This window comes from Octopus sinensis, linkage group LG20 (assembly GCF_006345805.1).
Source record: "Octopus sinensis linkage group LG20, ASM634580v1, whole genome shotgun sequence".
NCBI lineage: Eukaryota > Metazoa > Mollusca > Cephalopoda > Octopoda > Octopodidae > Octopus > Octopus sinensis.
Window position 1 is genome coordinate 26,098,742 of NC_043016.1, and position 21,489 is coordinate 26,120,230.

At 36.7% G+C, this 21,489-nt stretch overlaps 1 protein-coding gene across 2 annotated transcripts in view; it reads right to left on the reverse strand.

The window, feature by feature from the left end:
- Window positions 1-1,583: 1,583 nt before the first annotated feature.
- LOC115222570 (endonuclease V-like) overlaps window positions 1,584-21,489 on the reverse strand; it is a 35,521-nt gene continuing 15,615 nt past the window's right edge. Inside the window, exons 1-8 of one of the 2 annotated variants that reach the window (XM_036511521.1) lie at window positions 14,442-14,529; window positions 12,641-12,809; window positions 10,422-10,556; window positions 7,250-7,289; window positions 5,747-5,859; window positions 4,534-4,605; window positions 2,860-2,988; window positions 1,584-1,683 (exon numbers count right to left, since the gene is read on the reverse strand). In XM_036511521.1, coding sequence (XP_036367414.1) covers window positions 1,636-1,683; window positions 2,860-2,988; window positions 4,534-4,605; window positions 5,747-5,859; window positions 7,250-7,289; window positions 10,422-10,556; window positions 12,641-12,809; window positions 14,442-14,467 — 732 coding nt within the window. In that variant the 5' untranslated portion in view covers window positions 14,468-14,529 and the 3' untranslated portion in view covers window positions 1,584-1,635. Of the gene's footprint in view, window positions 1,684-2,859; window positions 2,989-4,533; window positions 4,606-5,746; window positions 5,860-7,249; window positions 7,290-10,421; window positions 10,557-12,640; window positions 12,810-14,441; window positions 14,530-21,489 lie in introns of those variants that run through there. The other variant, XM_029792846.2, reaches the window with a different exon arrangement.

A 21,489-nucleotide genomic window follows, 5' to 3' on the forward strand; every position in this document is an offset into this window, starting at 1 on the left:
TAAGCATTTCGCCTGGTGTGCTAACGTTTCTGCCAGCTCGCTGCCTTAAACTTCAAACACTTTTCTCCGATGAGGGTCATGCCACTTTTGTCTCTTTTAATAATGAAAAGACACAAAGAGTATGTTTATCAAGAAATCTTTTAACACACCAATTCTATTGCCAGGACATGAACATCACATGCCACTAGAGCCCTCACAATCTCTTCAAATGCTAGGTCTCACCATCTCTGTGGATCTCCCTCAACAAACACTCTTATACAACATTGCAAATATAGCATCTTAAAGAGTGGTCTTCTTCCTCAGAGCCAGAAAAAAAAAACAAAACACCTCAGCCCCGCCCAAAACTACTAAATCTGTACCCACAATCGAATACTGCTCCAACATCCGGGACAGTAGATACTGAAAACTGCATCTGAAAAATAGGTAATTTGACTTCAGTCACTCCCTGACACACACTCTATCTCCCCCTGCCTCAACACACACTCTATCCTTTGGCCCATGGATATGCTATGTCCTCTCTTTACCTTTTCTAACACTACTACAATGGCCTCTGCTCTTAAGGCACTATCTAGTCTCACCTCTCACACACACTGAATCACCTTTCTTTCCAGGCCCGATCCAATCCTTCCTCCCCTGCCCCATAATGTTCATCTCTTTGGAATATATATTCTTTGCACATATTATTTACCTGCAGCTGTGGACTTCAAAAACTGTCCAAGAAGAATGTTAAAGAAGCATCAGTTTTACCAACCTGAAAGAACAGTGGAAGCCACAATCACAGATTCTTTGCCCAGACCAAACAAATAATACAAAGATAAGCAATACAATGATAGTAGCAAGGTTGTCCAGTACCTTAAACTCACAGCCACTTGCAATGATGTATAAAATAATTTCGTTTTAAAATACATGGTTGATTTTTATTAAAAAAATCTTTTAAAATCATATTAAGAAAAATATTTGTTCATTTTTGTTTTTGTGTTTTTATAAGCTTATAAAAAAATAACGAAATTTTGGAATTGGATTTGATTGACAAATAAGATGATCAGTGACCAATTTTTTAAACAGAAGCAATTACGAAATTATGGAAGGGTTATTTTAGCCATTTAAGACCAATTAATCGATGTTATATTCTCTTTCCATATGTATTTCTTAATAGTACTGTCTATTATAAATTGCAAAATAAACTTGCATCTCATTCTGTGGAATTATACCAGTGACCAGCCCAAAGAAATACAATGGAATTTTGACACTGTACAAAAGACAGTATCACCATCATCATTTAAGATCCATATTCCATGCTGACGTGAATTAGAAGGTTTAACAATTCAATGAGCCAGAGGACTGTGCCAAGCTCCAGTGTCAGCTTGACATGGTTTCAATGGCTGGATGTCCTTCCTAATGCCAACCACTTTACAGAAGGTACTGGGTGGGATTTTTTTGTGGCAGCAGCATTAATGAGGTTGCTAAGTAACTTGCAAGACTAGCAAAGTAAAAGCAACAAAAACCCTCTCAAAAGTACCTTTTATGAAATAAACATGGAATAAAATATGTCAGTTTTTTTTTTCCCAGAAAAATGTTTTTTGTTTTAAAAATATTATTGTAGCAAACATTGATATTTCAGAACATTTCAGTTCATTATGAAGTCTGTGATTCTCTGATAATTTTCCTGGAATACTGGTCAGCCTATAAAAGGGAAAAGAACAAAACGATTGAAATATTGCTTTTAAAACCTCCTCTTCTTTTTCCTCCACTATTGCCACTATCACCACTATTAATTAAATAATATTAATTGCTTTTTTTCTCTGAGATAATACTTGGTAAATATGAGTTAAGAGCATTGCCAAAGGATACAGTGACATGTCTGATATTACTAGAGATATAAGCATGTTAATATCTCTGAAAAAGTGAAAAGTTAATATGTGTCTAAGTCTAGTTTCATGGTGTTAAGCAAATGTGAGATAGGCGGCCATTCAACCAAAAGCAGCATTTCTGTAGATGATCTGGTACGTTTTCCTAACAACTAAGTCAAAGGAAACAACGACGCAACTGCCGCCGCCGCCACCGCCGCCGCCGCCACCGCCACCACCGCCGCCGCCGCTGCCGCCGCCACCACCACATCCACTTTCCCCTCTTTACATGGATCAGATGGTATTTGTTGAGGCAAATTTTTCTGTTGCCAGGTGTTCTTCCTGTTACCCAACTGTTTATTTCCAAGCTTCTTCATAACCAGAGACATTTTTCACAGAAGACCGGAAACAAGCAACATCACTTGTGTGATAATGAAACTAGTTTGTAACCATCACATGATATCAAGACAAAAGTACACACAAATACACTCACACACAGAAACACACAAAAAAACAAACACATTCTTAATTCTTTTATTCTTTCACATGTTTCAGTCATTTGATTGCAGCCATGCTGGAGCACTGCCTTAATTGATTTTAGTCAAACAAATCGACCCCAGGACTTATTCTTTGTAAGCCTGCTATTTATTTTATTGGTCTTTTTTGCTGAACTGCTAAGTTACAGAGACATAAACAGAAACAAAGACACACATACATAAATACATATATATTACAGGCTTCTTTCAGTTTCCATCTACCAAGCTTGCTCACAAGGCTATAACATTGTCATTATTAAGCTGATGTTTAGAACATAAACTAACATGACCAACCTTGTCATTCTAGAGTTTTGCAGAACTTCATATTTTAATATATCTTTCCTGTATCAAAGAATGTTGGGTGCTATTTGAAGGAGATTTAATTGCAATTTCTAACAGCTCATTATTTCATTATTTAATTTTTAGTTTTAACATTAAGTTACACTCTGGATTAAAAGTTCTGCTTCATCACTTACCATACGAACTGGTTCAGGTATCCTGTACTTACAACATTGCTTCACGAGCCATACTGCAGTTGATAGAGATACCTTATAACCTTGGGATATATAAATGGGTTTCTTGGAATCTTTCGTACTTTTGAGAGCCTAAATTAAAGCAATACAAAATCAATATTACAATGCAAAGTATTATATTTTCAAGTGGATTTAAAATTCACATATAAAATTACTAATAAGTGTTTTCAGCAGCATTTATATATATATATATACATACATGCATGCACACGCACACACACACACACACACACACACGTATATATACACAGAGAAAAACCACTACTCGCAGGATGGAGGAGGCAGTAAAAAAGAGCTTCTTCTTGGTTATAGAGCAAGAGAGAGAGAAGTTGTCCCATCCCAGCCTCACTGCATCCTCCAAGATTACATAAAGCCTCTGGTGATCTTTCTTAATCACATCCAGTCATCTATTTAGTACAAGGCCTGCCACAAGGCCTCTTCCAGATGGCAGTTGCTGTGTCGAACAAGAGTAAGAGGCTCTGGTAGGATGATCTGGTAGGAAGTAGAGAACATGTCTGTACCAATGCTTGTGGTGGATAGCTATGAGGTGGGAAGCTGTGGGGTGATGTGAGTGCACATAGTTCTTCATTGGAAACATGAAGGGACCATCTGATGATCTCAATGGTTCTCAGGGATTTGCTATCGAAGTTGTTGATCCTCTTTACCAGGGTCTTTTTGCGGGGCCATGTTTCTGCTCCATAGAGGAGAACTGACATGTTGTAGATGCAGAGTTTTGACTTCCGAGAGATAGAGCAGTGGCACCAACGGGGCTTCCATTGGGAGTACATGACCCTGGCGGCCAGACCACATCTGTGATTGATTTCCAGGGTCAGTTCACCATTGCTGGTAACTGCAGAGCCCAGGTAAATGTAGGAGCTAACAAACTCCATAATGTCAGGGCCAATATGGAGAGGAGGAGGGTCTGGACTATCGTCGACATGCATCAGCTTGGTCTTCACCCAATTCACCTGAAGGCCAAACTTTGCTGATTCTTCTCTGTAAATGATCAGTGCATCTCTGAGCTAGTTGATCAAGTCACTAAATAGGATGGTATCCTCTGCATACTCCAGGTCTGTAAGGTGGTAGTTCCCAAATGTAATATCAGACACTCACTCACTGACTTTGGTCATCAGATGACTGATGACACAGCTGAAGAGGTCAGGGGCAGCTATGCAGCTCTGTCTGATTCCACTGTTGATGGAAAACCAGCCAGAGTTCTTCCCATTCACCCACACATAACTCTTGGCACTGCTATAGAGCTGCTGGGACAAGGTGGTGATCTTGAAAGGCATGCTGACAAGCTTGAGAATTTTCCAGAGGGATTTATGGTTAACCATGTCAAATGCTGCCTTGAGGTCAACGAAGATAATGTAGAGGTAGTGATATTTGAGGAACTCCCAAGATCTTTCAATAATAAGACAAAGGGCAAAAATATGGTTGGCAATAGATTGATTTAACATGAATGCAGCTTGTTGTAGGTGGCATCTGCTTCTAAGGGCAGGAAGAGCATGGCTAAGGATGAAAATAAAATGACAGATATGTTCAGTGTTCTAAATATGAGGATGAAGAATGGCAGGAAAACTGAAAAAAAAATAACAAAGTAAATTAAAGACTTACATAAGCAATAGTTTTGTTGTCAAGTTCTCGAACTAAAGGAAAACTATCTCCACCATCTTTCATATTCTGTACCTGAAGAACATAGGAAATGAGTTGATAGCTATACTGTAATGTTGTGAATTGTATGTGTGAGAGCAAGTATATGTATATATACATACATATATCATCATCATCATCATCGTTTAAACGTCCGTTTTCCGTGCTAGCACAGTTTGGACGGTTTGACCGGGGTCTGGGAAGCCAGGGGCTGCACCAGGCTCCAGTCTGATCTGGCAGAGTTTCTACAACTGGATGCCCTCCCTAACGCCAACCACTCCGCGAGTGTAGTGGGTGCTTTTTACGTGCCACCTGCACAGGTGCCAGGGGAATCCGGCATCGTCCACAATCGGTTGGTTCTTTTAACGTGCCACCGGCACGGAAGCCATCCAAAACGGTGGCGCTGGCATCGGCCACATTCGGATGGTACTTTTCATGTACCACCGGCACTATATATATATATATATACATATATATATCTACATACAAATATACATGCCCACAGTCAAATGACTGAAACAAGTAAAAGAGTAAAAGAGTAACAAATGTTCTTTTAATGAAGTCCTCTGTAATATTTGTCATGCACTAAGTTACAAACACTCCCTTGTCACACTTACCATCAGAAATTCAATATATCTAAAGCTGGGTTTCCCAACCAGGGGTGTTTCACACCTCTTGGGGGCACAAGCAGGGCTGGATTTATAGGGGGTCAAAGAAGGTAATTGCCCTGGGCACGTTTATTCTTATATAAATTATTATCTTAAGGAGTGCGAGAACATATTAAAAGTTTTAGGGGTGTGGGGCATAACAAAGGTTGGGAACCACTGATCTAAAGAATGGGTTTTTTAAAATTTGTAATCAGCAGTACTTGTCATCACTGTTGTTCACAAGTGGTAATGTAAAAAAAATATAAGCACTCAATAAGTTAACCAATTGCCAAACAAATCTAACAGAAGTACTCATTGATCTTTTTTTGGCTTCAGAATTAGTGTCATGGCAGAAAGGGAGACAGAAGTATTAAAGACTTCGTATATTAGAATTGTTTATTACATATGGACTGTGATCATCACAACTATTGATTTCTAATTAGTTTAATTAGTGCATAAAATTATTAAAAAATCAAAACTAGTGGCAACTGACAACAAGTTAGAAAATGGAATTATTGAAAATTACAAACCTTTTCATAGAAACTGCTATCCTTCTGAATTCCATGGCAATAAAAAAGAGATTTAGCAACACCAATACTGGGTATATCCAAGTCTATTCCAACATGGCAAGCTAAACCAAGATCTGAAAGGAAGAAAGATGGTTATCAATAGGGAGAGAGACGGTGGAAAAGGGAGAGAGAGTGAAGGGGGAAAGAGAGAGAGAGAGAGAGAAGAGAAAGAGAGACAGAAGGGGGAGAGAGAGAGAGAGAGAGAGGAGAGAGAGAGAGAGAGAGAGAGAGAGAGAGAGAGAAAGAAACAGAGAGTGTGTAAAGGACATCTTAGAGAGTATAGGTCAATAGAACAACTACACAGAAAATAATAATGGCTAAATCTTAACACTGATCAACTACTACTACAACTGATAACAATAGCAATGATGATAATGGTAATGATGATGATGGCAGTGGTGGCATAATGTGTTCCTGAGCCACACACTCAACCATCAAGTGTCCAGTCTATCTAATTGTAAGTAGGCATCACAAAATGTGGTATAGTTCACTATACTGTGTCCATGACCAACACTCCTGTCAGCAGTCCAGTCTAACAAGCTGTAAGTAGGTACCACAGTGTGGTATAGTTCACTGTACAGTGTCCATGAACAACACAATTGTCAACAATTCAGTCTAGTTATAAATATGTATAGCAGGAATAGGTGGAGGCACATGGTCCAGTGGTTAGAGCAGCGGACTTGTGGTTGAGGGATCGCAGGTTCGAATCTCAGACTGGGCGATGTGTGTGTTTATGAGTGAAATACTTAAGCTCCACATGGCACCGGCAGAAGGTAATGGCGAACATCTGCTGACTCTTTTACACAACTTTCTCTCACTCTTTCTTCTTGCATCTCACCTATGACAGACCAATGTCTTGTCCAGGGGAGGGGGGACCTATATGCCAATGAAACCAGAAAACCAACCCTTATGAGCCAGGCATGGCTTGGGAAGGAACAAACATACCAGTAATGTATAATCCATCATCTTAAGTACTGATATTTCTATGAAATTCTCAGCTGATTCATTGTCTTGCATTATAGCTTTCAATGCCGCCAATAAAAATATTTTCCTTTGATAGACTCCGTCATTATCGAAAGGAAGATTTGCCTATCATTGATACTGCACCTAACACTACTATACTTTGTTTTGGTGTTAAGCACTGGTCTTATCTATCCTTGTGATTTTGTAGGAAGAATGCACGTAAGGAAAATAATTATTGATTTTAAAACTTTGGCACAAGGCCAGTAATTTCAGGAGAAGGGGTAAGTTTAGTACTCGTTTTATAGACCCTGGAAAGACGAAATGTAAAAGTCAACCTCGACAGAATTTGAACTTAGAATGTGAAGATAGATGAAACACCACTAAACATTTCACCTGGTGTGTTAACAATTCAGCCAGCTCACTGCCTTAATAAGGAAAATAATTATTGATAATAATTTAAATTGGTTGGTGACATGATGTTTTGAGGGGATTACTTCTTACCTCTTGGATGTAGAATACCATTTCCATCAATCATAAGAACCTGTTGAAGAAATATATAATGAAATTTTTGATAAATTCTAAAACTGTTAGTGTTAGATGTTGTTGTTGCAATGTATGTCACATTAGGTGCACAGTTGTCAAGAAAATTGTAGTATCATGGATACATGAAATAACTACATCACTGACATACATTGTTGACCAATAGTAACAACTAGTGAGAGGTGCTTGTGACAAGGAACAATAAAAAAGAACAACACGACAGTGATGTCATTGTTACACAAATTTGGGTAGCACTGCAAATAACCTGATCAAAGTTATTTAAGGATAGCAAGTGAATTTTTCATTAGTGCTGTATGAAATGAAAAAAACAATAACTTCTAGATGTGTGCATACGAGATAACAAAGAAATTTCTATGTGGTTGTTGCTAACCTGTTAGAAATAGCAGCCAAATCTCCCTCTGTGATTTATATGATTTGACAATGAGACAAGAAAATATTGATTTCAAATTTTGGCACAAGGCCAGGATTTTTGAGGGAGGGATTAATGAGCTTGAAAGGATGAAAGGTAAAGTCAACCTTGGTGAAATTTGAACTCAGAACATAAAGATGGGTGAAATACAGGTATGCATTTTGTTCAGCATGCTAACGATTCAGCCAGCTATCTGCCTTATGAGACAAGAAAATATTGTCAAACACTATTTTTTGCTTTGCTCTTTTTAAGACAATTATATTGTCTCCATACCATGATGGGGGTCTGTACGTAGCAAGGCTAACAAGAGAAGGGTTCAGGTGGTATATCAGTCCAGGGATCAGATATTTAAGGGGGTGGCTGAATATCCAAGAAGTGGTTCTGTGAATTTCTGATGGGAGTTGAAGGGAAGGCCCACTCACTTCTGATGTAGGTACCAAAAGAATTTCTGATGAGTGAAAGTGGTCACCACCTACTTTGAAGGTAGAGGTTTCAAAGCAACATCAATCTGCCTTGCAAAATTTCTCTTGGACTTTGGAGGCCCTACTACATGGCCATTCAATCTGTTAGAAGTAACAACCAAATATCTCTTAAAATACAGCTTGCAAACTTAAAAAAATAGGGAGGACAAATTGAATATAAAGTAATTTCATATAGACAACACCTAAAATTTGAAAAATGGTAAATTCGATGCAGGGATTCTATTAATTGTAGTTTTACTCAAACAGGATTGGTCTGATGCTAAACAACAACAACAGCAGCAACACTGATACCCACTATCACTGCCACCGCCATTGTCATCATCATCAATCTCAGCCCTAGCCTGATGCTATACAGTTGCAAAACAACCTCCTCATCCCCACCTCACAGCCACACCTATGCTTATACAACTTATGCAGGTGCTCAAAGACATTGTTTTAAGTAAATTTATGAAATATTTATTTTGAGTTCAGCCTTAGAATAAACCAATCCCAGAATTCCTCATTGATGTACTTTAGTCAACACGGCTGTAACTGAGATGTGGCATTCATTATTTACCAGGAGAGAAAATGCCGTATTAAGGATGTCATAGATGTTGATGTTGATGTGACAGAGTCTTTTAAAAAGAACTATCCACTTCCTGGATTGTTTCTCTGACATTCAGCTTATCTTGGAGCATCAACAGTGCATTGGTGAGAGAGAGAGAGAGTGTGTGTGTGTGTAAGTGCATACAAATGTTAATGACTTAAGAAAAACAGCAAAGCCAACAAAATTTATGAAGGAAGGCAACATCTGGACGTTAGTTTTCTGTGGTGGATGTGAAACTCATACAAAAGAACACTGAAGCTTACACTAATCTCTCTCTGTCTTTCTCTTTCTCTCTCCCTCTGTCTCTCTTTCACTCTCTCTCTCTCTCTGTCACGCACATACTGTTGACTATTCAATATATCACCGAAAGTGGACAGTTATGTAACACTTTAACAAAACAACCCAGGGATTTACATAGAAAATATCTTAATGTGACATTCTACAACCACATTTGCACAGAGAGAAAGCGAGCGAGAGAGAGAGAGAGATAGTGAGACAGACAGGCAGACAGATACACATGTGGTAGTGGTGGTGGTGGTGGTAAAGAGAGAGTTAGTTATTCATTTCTTTCTTCAGTTGTCTGCACAAAGACCAATCAAACATTTATCTTTGCTTAATGTTTGAACATAGTTTACAGACAGTTATGAATTGCTTTGTACAATTGGTCGGTCAACATTAATCATCATGAATCACCACTTGCTACCATCATCACCGCAACCACCACCACCACCATCACCAATAGTACAACATCTCCACCTCCACCACAACTCCACCATCATAACCATCACTACCATTGCCACCACTGTTGCTACAGATCCCTTTGATTACTATTCTATTCTGGTGGACCCCCATAGCCCTTCAATGCTTAAAAACTACTTTTATAGATATTCTTTCAAAATTCCTATTCTGCCTTTCACACATTCATTTTTATAGATCTGCAGAGGACTCTGTGAGAGAACATGTTTCACTGACAGCAGACATGCTGAGTATTAAGTATTAGAGTAAGTAACCTAGCTGTTACTTGCCATATATATATGTCTAAAGAAAAATTTTCCCATGTACCCTAAAATACTACTGTAGATCCCCAATCTATTATTTTGCTCACATGAACCCCTTAAAGTTCTTTATGGATCCCCAGAGGTCATATGAATCCCAGTTGAGAACCACTGTTCAGCTAATTACACCAGGTAAAAGACTAGTAATTTTATGACTGGTGGGGGCATTAATCAATTACATTGCTCCTAGTAGTTAACTGGTACTTTATTTTATTAACCCCCCGCCCCATTCATCCCACCCAAAATGAAAAGTAAAAATAATCTTGACAGGATTTGAACTCAGAATGGAAGAAACACAATAGCAGCAGCAGCAGGTGGAGGAGGAGAAGGAGAAGGAGAAGAAGAAGAAGCAGAAGAAGAACTTCAACAAGAACATAAACAACATTTATTCTCCATGCAACTAATATAATATGAAAAACTGCAACAATGGAAACACAAAAAAGGGCCTTAACAATAACAACAAAAACCATTATCCAGGCAACACTAAGCTGGATTACAATAAAAGCAACAACAACAAATAAACATATATCACATAAAAACATCAAAGTTTTTTTTTTTTTTCTGAGTGTTTTCAACTTACGTGTGGAAAAAAGGGCAGGTTTTCTTTTTTCATATCATTGAAAAGACTCTTAACACAAGGACCTTCACGGAAGGCAAGGAAACTTGGGATATATTCCAGTAGGTTATCAAAGTGTTTATATTTGGTGTAGACAACCTGAGGGAATATAAAAGGAGAAATAAAAGTGATAGACAAAAGCAGCATGGATGGTTGTGCAGTTAAGAAGTTTACTTCACAACCACAAGGCTTCAGGTTCAATCTCACAGTGTGACACCTTAGGAAAATGTCTTTTGTTGTAGTTCCAGGGCTGATGAAAGCCTTATGATGGCAGCTGAAAGAAACCTGTTGTGTGTGTGTGTGTGTGTGCGTGTGTATTGTTATTTTCATTTCATTTCAATTTCAGCTAGACTCCCATCCCTGTTGCAAAATGCTTATGAGATAAATTTATAGATTAAAAATGCACACGTATATTAATTTAGTATTAATATTTTAACGATAAGAATGATAATTATTATTAAATACTACAGCTTTCCTTCCGTGCCCGAACTAACTATATGATGTCTAAGCTTAGTTTACACCAGCAGCGTCTTTCGTATATTTAAAATACATTCCCAAATATCATTCCTTCCCCTTGCTGATGCCCTTGAATCAACAACTTGCTCATTTGCAATTTCTTGAATCAACAACTAAGTTTTCGTTATTATTATTCAAATGTGAATTAGTCAATGAATCTAGGATTCCCCCATTTCTTTCAATATCTGGTTGCTAAGGCCATATGTAATTTTCAATTCATTTCAATTTCAGCCAGACTCCCATTCCTGTTGCAAAATGCTTATGAGATGAATTTATCGATTAAAAATATATATGTATGTTAATTTAGTATTAATATTTTACTTGTTTCAGTCATTTGACTGTGGCCATGCTCGAGCACCGCTTTTAGTCGAGCAAATTGACACCAGGACTTATTCTTTGTAAGACTAGTACTTATTCTATTGGTCTCTTTTGCTGAACTGCTAAATTACGGGGATGTAAACACACCAGCATCAGTTGTCAAGCGATGTTGGGGGGACAAACACAGACACACACACATGTATACATATATACAACAGGCTTCTTCCAGTTTCCATCTACCAAATTCACTCACAAGGTTTTGGTTGGCCTGAGGCTATAGTAGAAGACTCTTGCTCAAGGTGCCAAGCAGTGGGACTGAACCTGGAACCATGTGGTTGGTAAGGAAGCTACTTACCACACAGCCACTCCTACGCCTATATTCATAATTACTGTTAAATACTATGGCTCTCCTTCCATGCCTGAACTAGCTATATGGTGTGAGCTTACACAAGGACTGCTCAATGTCCATTCTGCACACCCGTTATGCCCACTCATTCTTCCCCACCATTTTAATTTGTACATTAACATATTCACTTGGCAACTCAAGTTTCATGTGCTGTGTATGTGAATACATATATTTTGTGCATACCCTTATACCTCTTTCCTTATAGCCCTCATACAAGTGCCCTCATGTGTGTCATATATAGTTGAATATTTAGACATACAATACTTAAACTGCTCTACGTAACCAACCTATTCTCATACCCACTTGTTGGCTTTTGCTCTAGATGTTGCACGAGGTGGGGGAGACTGTAGCTCATTGTATTTCACTGAATAAACTCTGTATCAAAGCTCTATGCAAGCTATCAAGCATTTTCTCAGATCTTTGTTTCAGGTGATGACAAAATTCCAACAACTACCTTACTGCAACCACCCTCAAGTACTCAATTTCAGGGCCACTACCATCAATGTTGGCACAATGAAAGGAAGGAGTGGGGAGATTGTTGAAATGCTAGAGTGATGTCATGTTGATGTATGTGGTGTACAAGGAGTAAGATGGAGTGGAGCCTCAGCTATATTCCTCATGGGTAAGAGACAGAGATTCAAATTCTTCTGGGTCGGCAGGAATGATGGAGTGGGTGGAGTAAGCATACTGTTAGCAGAAAAGTGGGTAGATAAGGTAATTGAAGTAGTCAAAGTATGTGATAGGATAATTAAGATGAGACTATCATAGGTAAATTAACAGTTACATTTATCTCTACTTATGCCCCTCATGGAAAAGTACAAGGATTGTGAAGTAACTGTTAAAATGATGATAATGAAGTGGAAGAGGAGAAAGAAAGGGAGATGATAATGATGATGATGAGATTATCCACCAAAAATGGGGATAAATTCAAGGCTGGAATTACCTCTAATTCAGGAAATGTTAATACAGCCAAAGCAATACATGCTTTTCCATCATCTTGGAATGAAACATCAACACCGCCAATGTAATAAGTACCATCCTTATTTTCTTTGATTTCCTGAAATATCTTGTCATCTTCCAATATGAGTTTCTCTCTGAGTAAATCTTCTTCTCTGAAGTAGAAAAATGATGTGAAATAATCTATCTCTTGATTAATTTGAATTTCTGAATTAAGAATTGTTATTGTTATAATTTTTATTATCATTATTATTAAGGTGGTGAGCTGGCAGAATTGTTAGCACAGCAGGCAAAATGTTTTGTGGTATTTTATCTGTCTTTATGTTCTAAATTCAAATTCCAAGGTTAACTTTGCTTGGTTAAAACAAGTACCAGTTGAACACTGGGATCGAAATAATTGACTTAGCCTCTCCTCCAAAATTGCAGACCTCATGCCAAAATTTGAAACCATTACTGTTATTGTTATTATTATTATTATTATTATTATTATTATTATCATTCTCACAATGCATCAAAACAATTTGAGTTGAAGTAAAAGAACAATAAAAGAACTATATCCTGTAACCAACAGACACATTTGTCCAATCCCAGGCAAAATCAAAACCATCAATATCCCCACAGCAACTTCATAAGAAAATCCATTCTTGGACTCCAATTACATTCACACATCCATCTCAAATAGATGTAGCTTCTTCGGGGTTTTTTTTTCTTTCAAAAGTTTTCTCTTTTTTCTTTTTCTCTATTACTCTTATAGAATGATAGGTTGTATTCCATCTAATGTGACTCTACTCAGAAGGCTGTAATATCATTTGACAGGAACACGGTATAAAGAAGTACATGGAACAAGGTGGTAACTTTAAATACCGTTAATGTGGCTACACATGTGTATACATGCTGAATGATAAATGGAAATGGTTTGATGCATGGAAGCTATGGTCTTCTCTTGTGCATTGCCTCCTATCTGCTCACTGGCATGTGGTGTGAGAGAGAAACTAGATCATGTCTTTACTGCCTGACATCTTGGCAAGAAAAGGGGAAGAAATGAACCTTAATGTTGCTTATACCCTCTACTGGCCAGCTTATTTAAACTTGCTGTCAGGGGAGGTAACTGCACATACACTCTCTAACTTTAAATCCTCCCCTTCAAACATTCATACGTCGAAATTGACAAGAATTGCCATCATTATTAAATAAAGGGCAATCTACGCTACTATAAAAAACAACATGTAAACAATGGAAATAAAAACCAAAATCTTCACCAAATGTGAGTTGGCTAATGAGGGTTACATTTAAGAAACCCTGCAAAAACCACTGCTATTCTGACTACTAAGGCAAAAAGTCAAGTGTCCTCTCCCAGTTGTCCTTTTCCAATCGACAGGTGCATTCTCAGAGGCTGCATGTTCACTCAGACCATGTTTGCCACCCTTGTCTACTTTTCAATAAATAAGCATCTTTCACCAAAGATACCAAACAGATTAAAAAAACTGCTTGCCCTTCACAACCAAAAAGGCAAATCAACAGTGCATGCATACTGGACAAGTGCATGCAGAACTGTTTCATCAGTCTGGTTAATGGCACCTCAAGAATTTATCTTGAACTAGCATTGCTTCCTGGTATCATTGTTAAGCCAGAGACTTCTGCAAGTAATTCATGAGACCCTGGCCTGAAAGTCCTCAAGAACAGACCAGCCAGTTAATTTTCAGCTATGCCAAGAGTTTACTCAAGAATATTATTGCCACTTGTTATTACCACTAACTACTATAGATCACCAATATGGAACCACTTACCCCACATAGCTGGACTGGTTGAGCATTTGGTAACATTTTAGATACCTATTGCATAGTCTTGATTGTAGCTTCACTCAGGACTGCAGCTCTGTCAAAGAGACAAGCTGTGGGAAAATATGGCTGGACATGTTTTCACTGAAGACTAGAAATGAAGGACACTGCTTGCATGATGGTGGTGACACTCACTTAAAATTATCATGCTACATTAAGATAAGGAGACACTAACACACACACACACTCATTCATATGAACAATTCTGTGAGAGCAGACAACAGGGTCTCTTTCCACAAATTATAAGACTAGTTACTTAGTTGTTAAGTATTGTGTTGAGTATCATGGAAGATACTCAACACCCAAGTACCAATCTCAAAATCCTAGAGCATTTTTTTGGAGGTATGCTTTGCCCTCATGTCAATTCCAATTTCTCCAACATATTTTTTGAACTTGGTTGTTAGTGCTCTGCGTGTTCATTATTATTATTATTATTATTATTATTATTATTATTACTAAATGACCCTGTGCTGTCAAAAATGATGGCTAATTGTAGGATATAAAAAGGGTACAAAAAGGTGAAAAAAAAAATCAAACAGTGCTTCAACTGTGTGTGTGTGCGCACATGTATGCATTTATATGTTTTCTATACTTTGTCACAGTTCGTTTCCTTTTTAAGTGTGTCTGTTTATATATATGTGTGTGTGTGTGTGCGTGTGTAAATGCGCATGTGTCTGTAATTCTATTTTCTATGTATCTTTCTAAATAAACAAATATATAAATATATTTTATACAAACACATTCACGTTCCTCCCTTTTACATGCACACATATATACTCACACAAAGTTGAAGTGCTGTTTGACTTTTGTTTACTTTTCACCATCCCACTTCCGTCGGTGGATCACCCCTTCCTTTCTCATTCATATGTTGTGACAGAGAAATACACAAGAGTATGATTATAGTAGATTATTATAGTAGAAGATACATGATGCTTTCTTTGCCACTTCCCCTCTCCCATTGTTATTACTTTCTCTCACTCCCTCTCAGTCATGGCTATTACTCTCACTACTTCTCCTTCACTGAATTACTATTTTTTCTCCTCTCCCTTCACCATTCACTCTGTGCAACTTAGCGGTTTGGCAAGAGAAACTGATAGATTAAATACTGGGGTCGATTTGCTCGACTAAGGCAGTGTTCCAGCATGACCACAGTCAAATGACTGAAACAATTAAAAAAAGAAAAAAGAAATGTATATATATATATATATATATATATATATATATATATAATATATATATATATATTATATATATATATATATATATATATATATATATATATAACACACACACAAATATATAAAAACATTATGCTCATTATTATATTAAGAGATTATTATTATTAGTGAAAACACATGGCTCAGTGGTTAGAGAAACAGGCTTACAATGGTAGGGTTGTGAGTTCAGTTCCCAGACCGGCTGTGTGTTGTGTTCTCGAGCAAGACACTTTATTTCACATTGCTCCAGTTCACTCATCTGTAGAATTGAGTTGCAACATCACTGGTGCCAAGCTGTATTGGCTTTGCCTTTCTCTTGGATAACATCTGCGGCATGGAGAGGGGAGGCTGGTACGCAAGGGTGACTTCTTGTCTTCCATAAACAACCTTGCCCGGACTTGTACCTTGGAGGCGAACATTTTAGATGCAATCTCATGATCATTTATGATCAAAGGGGGTCTTTATTATTATTATTATCATTATTTTTATTATATTATTAAGGTGATGAAGTGGCAGAATCGTTAGCATGCTAGGTGAAATGCTTAGCATCAGTTCATTTGTCTTTATGTTCTGAGTTCAAATTCCTGCGAAGTTGACTTTGCCTTTTGTCCTCTCAGGGTAAATAAGATAAGTACCAGTTACATACTGGGGTCAATGTAATCAATTTGCTCTCTCTCCACAATTTCAGGCCTTGTGCCTATAACAGAAAGGATTATTATTATTATTATTATTGAGTGAGAGAGCAGAGCATGCCATCAAAGTGACACTGGAGTAAAATATATGAAGCCCAGTATACCCACCATGGCTACCTATCTGATAAGGCTACATCAGGAACATGCATCACAACCATATATGTACAATATAGTGATCTCATATCAAGATAAGCAGTGCATGACCTTGCAAATGGGGCACAGTTAGAATTTTCATCAGGTTGAGTAGCCCATCCTGCTCAAAAGGTCCTTGAGTAATAATAATAATAATAATAATAATAATAATAAAATAATAATAATAATAATAATAATATTAATAATAATAATAATAATTATAATTATTATTATTATTCATATACACACAACAGATTAGACTGTTGGAAAAGAAAAATTCCTAACATCAGTCTACAGTAAGTAACCTTAGATGCTAAGAACCCTCCTAAGTATCCTAGCTGTCCTGTTTTCTGGAGCTGTACTAAACTGAGTTGTATGCCTATTTCTTCAATCCATCTGTTCAGACCCTTAGGGATAGTTCTCAATGCATCTATAACTACTGGGATACATTTTACCTGCATTTTCCATAGTCTCTGTAATTCAATGGCTAGGTCCTGGTAGTTTGCTACTTTTTCTATTATCATTTCTGCAAGCTGGCAGAATCGTTAGGATGTCAGGCAAAATGTTTAGCGGTATTTTGCCTGTCTTCACGTTCTGAGTTCAAATGCTGCTGGGGTTGACTTTGCCTTTCACCGTTTCGGGGTCAATAAGTTAAATACCAGTTATGCACTGAGGTTGATGTAATGAAACTGGTCCCCTCCCCAAAAATGTCAGGTTTGTGCCTAGAATAGAAAATATTATTATTATTATTATTATTATTATTATAATTAGGCATGGCATCTTCAGCTAGTGTCATCAACTATAACCCTTGACCAACAAAAGCCTTGTGAGTGATTTTCTAGATGGAAACTGAAGGCCTCCAAAAAAGCATGCCTCCAAAAAACTGCTCTAGGATTTTGAGATTGGCACTTGGGTGTTGTGTATCTTCCATGATACTCAACACAATACTTAACTAAGTAACTAGTCATATAATTTGTGGAAAGAGACCCTGTTGTCTGCTCTCACAGAATTAACCAGAGCAAGTAAGATCGAGAGCTTTGAGAAATAAAATATAATAATTATGATGATGATAATTTCTAAACAACAACACAATAATAATAATGGCTTCAAACTTTTAGCACAAGGCTAGTAATTTCAGAGTTAGGGGGATAAGTCAATAATCTCAACCTCAATGCTTCAACTTGAACCCAAAACCATACGGTTGGGAAATAAACATCTCAACCACACAGCCACAACTGCACATTTATTTATTTTAATTATACATTAGATAATATAAGAATATTTTAGTCTATTCCAAGGTAGTCTTTGTTTTGTTTATATAATTCAACTCATATCAAGGATGTTCTAAAGCAGTGGTTCTCAACTAGAGTCTATATGGACCCTGATGTCCATATAAGATTTTTGAAACCCACACAACAAAATAGTAAATTGGGGACCCACAATATTATTTTAAGGACCCTTGAAAAAAAATTTTGCTTTAGATGTATGTATTGCAAGACACATCTAGGTTTCTTTCTCTAAGTTCAACCTACAAAAGTTAATGAGTGGCAAACAAAATAGAAATTTCGAAAGAAGAATCTATAAAACTAATTTTTAAACATTGAATAGTTCCATCAGAATAAAAAAAAATGTTGAGAATACCTGCTCTAAAGAATATTAAATCTATCTCAGTACTTGACTGATAGGTGACTGGTAATAAAGTCACAGGGAAAAAAAGTCACAATGGTAATAAAGTCACAATTTATGGGATCCAGACGAAGCCCCCAGCCCAGACAAAACCCCCATGGACAACCTCCCACCCATCCCCAACAAAACCCCTGTAAATTTTTTCCTGTGACTTTATTACCGTGATTTTTACACCTGCTGACTTTTTTTTACCTGGATTCGACTAAATTTTACTGAACTTAAAACAGATGAACTGTAAAGTTGACATAGGTAGGATTTGAACTCAGAACATAAAAGATCATAAATAACTGACACAGATTTTTTTTTTTTTGCAGTGCTCTCACAACTGTACCAATCCTAAAAAACGACTTTTAATTATTATAATTCCTAAATAATTCATAAAAGTAAAATTATAATTATTCCAACCCATAAATAATTATAAATGTAACACAATTTTAATTATTCAATCCCTATGTAATTATAAGCATAAATTAAAATTTTATAGGTCTGAGAGAATAGTTTAATTACTCTTCAAAGAAGTTTCAATGCAATCCAGCATAGAACAAACAAAATAGCAGGTGAAACTATGAGATTTCAATAATTGGGTGACAGTAACCTATTTTTCCAAATAATTTGCAATAAAATATAGGTGAATGGAAATGAACTTATAGAAAATTTCTTTCATCTTTAGTCTTTTACTTGATTACTTCACTGAATTGTGGTCATGCTGGGGCATCACTTTGAGAGCTTTAGTTGACCAGATCGATCCTAGTGCTTATTTTTTAAGCTTAGTACTTGTATTGGTCTCTTTTGCTGAACAAGGTTATTGGACACTGGTTGTCAAGTATTGTTGACACAAGCCTAAATACATATGTACATGCATTAATGCTCATATAAGTGAAGTCATTGTCGTGGCCAATGACAGTACCACATGATTGGCACCTGTGTCGGTAGCACCTGAAAAGCACCATTCGAATGAGGTCAATGCCAGTGCTGGCTGATTGGTCCTATGCTGGGGGCACATAAAAAACACCAATCGAGTGTGATCACTGCCAGTGCCGCCTGACTGGCTCCTGTGCTGGTGGCATGTGAAAAGTACCATTTGAGCATGGTCAATGCCAGTGTCAGCTGACTGGTCCTGTGCCGGTGGCACATAAAAAGCACCATTCGAGTGTGGTTGTTGTCAGTGCCACCTGACTTGCCCTCGTACTGGTGGCATGTAAAAAGCATCCGTTACACTCTTGGAGTGGTTGGCATTAAGAAGGGCATCCAGCTGTAGAAACTGTCCAACCTATGCTAGAATGGAAAGCAGACGTTAAATGACGATGATGGTGATGATATATATATATATGTATGCATGTGTATGTCTTTATGTCTGTGTTTGTCCCCCCACCCCAAAAGTTAACGGCAAAATCAACAAATAGAATAAGTACTAAGCTTAAGAAAAAAGTCCTGGTGTTGATTTGTTCGACTAAAACCCTTCCAGGTGGTGCTCCAGTATGGTCACAGTCAACTGAATAAAAAAATATATACATACATACATACATATATATATATATACACATACACACATACATATATATATATATATATATATATATATATATATATATATATATATATATATATATATATATGAGTATTAATGCAAGTGCATATGTGTATTTGTGTTTAATTTGTGACACCAATACTTGACAACTAGTGTTGGTTTTTATTTTACATCCAATAACCTAGTTGTTCATGTATATATGTATGTATGCTTACATAAATGGTAAATTTCAAGGTATTTTCTGATTTGACTTTCCAGCAGCAATCAGTTTACTCCTTAAATAAAACTATCGCTTTTTAAAAGGAAAGAAGGAGGAAACTGCATATAATCTAAAACTCGACTCATCCAGACAAAATTTTGAATTGGTCTCATAAGTTCTTCATACTTCATTTGATTTAATAACCAGCAGTTGCATGCAGTATTGGAACTCATAGTCCACCAAGGAATAGGGTTGAAAAGATACGCTGACTTACTTAACCCGTTTGTTACCATAATTACTTTGAGATGCTCCGTATTTCTTTTAATTAATTTTAAATATAACAAAGAATTTAGTAAAATAATATAGTTACCATTAAGCTAGTGTTAGGAAGATGAATTATGACTAAGGTTTGATGGAAGATTTTAATTGAGAACTTTTGAAAACAAGACATTTGTACTACAGAACTATAGGCAGTTTCAGGTGGTTTGGTATCAAAAAGGTTAAAAGATTCTCATCTCTAAGGTCAGGATGAGGTCAACCACATGGTAGTTTTTTTGTAGCCATATCAAATTTCTAAATCTCCCCCACACATTCTTTTCCCTCAAAAACTGAAGCGACCTAGCAAAATAACATTAACCATGCATAATTACACTCAGTTTGCTTCAAGCCACATCAGTGGATGGTCCTTGAATCAAGTTGCATACTCCAATGGCCATTTGAAAAATAGCTGGGTGCAAATGCAGTTGCTAGTTTTCTATGCAGCAGAAATATATGTCAGACAAATTTAAATCAAAGATCCTATATAATTGACAGTAGAAATAGAAATATGCAGATGTACTAATCTCTACATTCATTGCAATTGTCCTATCTCTCTCTCTCTCTCTCTCTCTCTCTATATATATATATATATATATATATATATGCACACTATCTGCTAATACAAACAATAGAACCTAGTGCAGTCCTCTAGGTTGCCAGCTCTTGTCAAACTATCCAACCCATGCCAGCATAGGGAGACAGACATTAAATACTGCTGCTGCTGTTGATATATATATATTGTTGTATTTCGTAATGGTCATTTTGCTAGTTTAGCCAATAAAAACACACGTGCAATATATTTGGTGTTAATTTGCTTCCGCTTTATTTATTTTTACATTAATATTAATCTTATTTCGGCCAGAGTTCTTTCGTCACACTTCTGTGACCTCATCAGTGGTCCTTTGCTTTCTTCTTTCTTATTTGTGTGTCTCTCCTTACTAAAGGCCAGCCGTTTTGTATTTTATATTCCTATTGTATGTCTTTATTTGTGCATGTGTATACCCCTATTGTATCTTTTGTTTATACACGTTTGTGTAATTTGTTTTTGTTTATTTTTTCCATGTGTTTACACCTACTTATTATTACTTTTTTTGTATTTAGTTAAATTTTGTTAATGTATATAGTTATTTACTTCCATTTGTTTATCTGTGTATTTTATTATGTTTTTAGTTTTATTTATATTGTTATCATGTTGTGGTGTGTGCTAGTTTTCCATTCCAGTTTC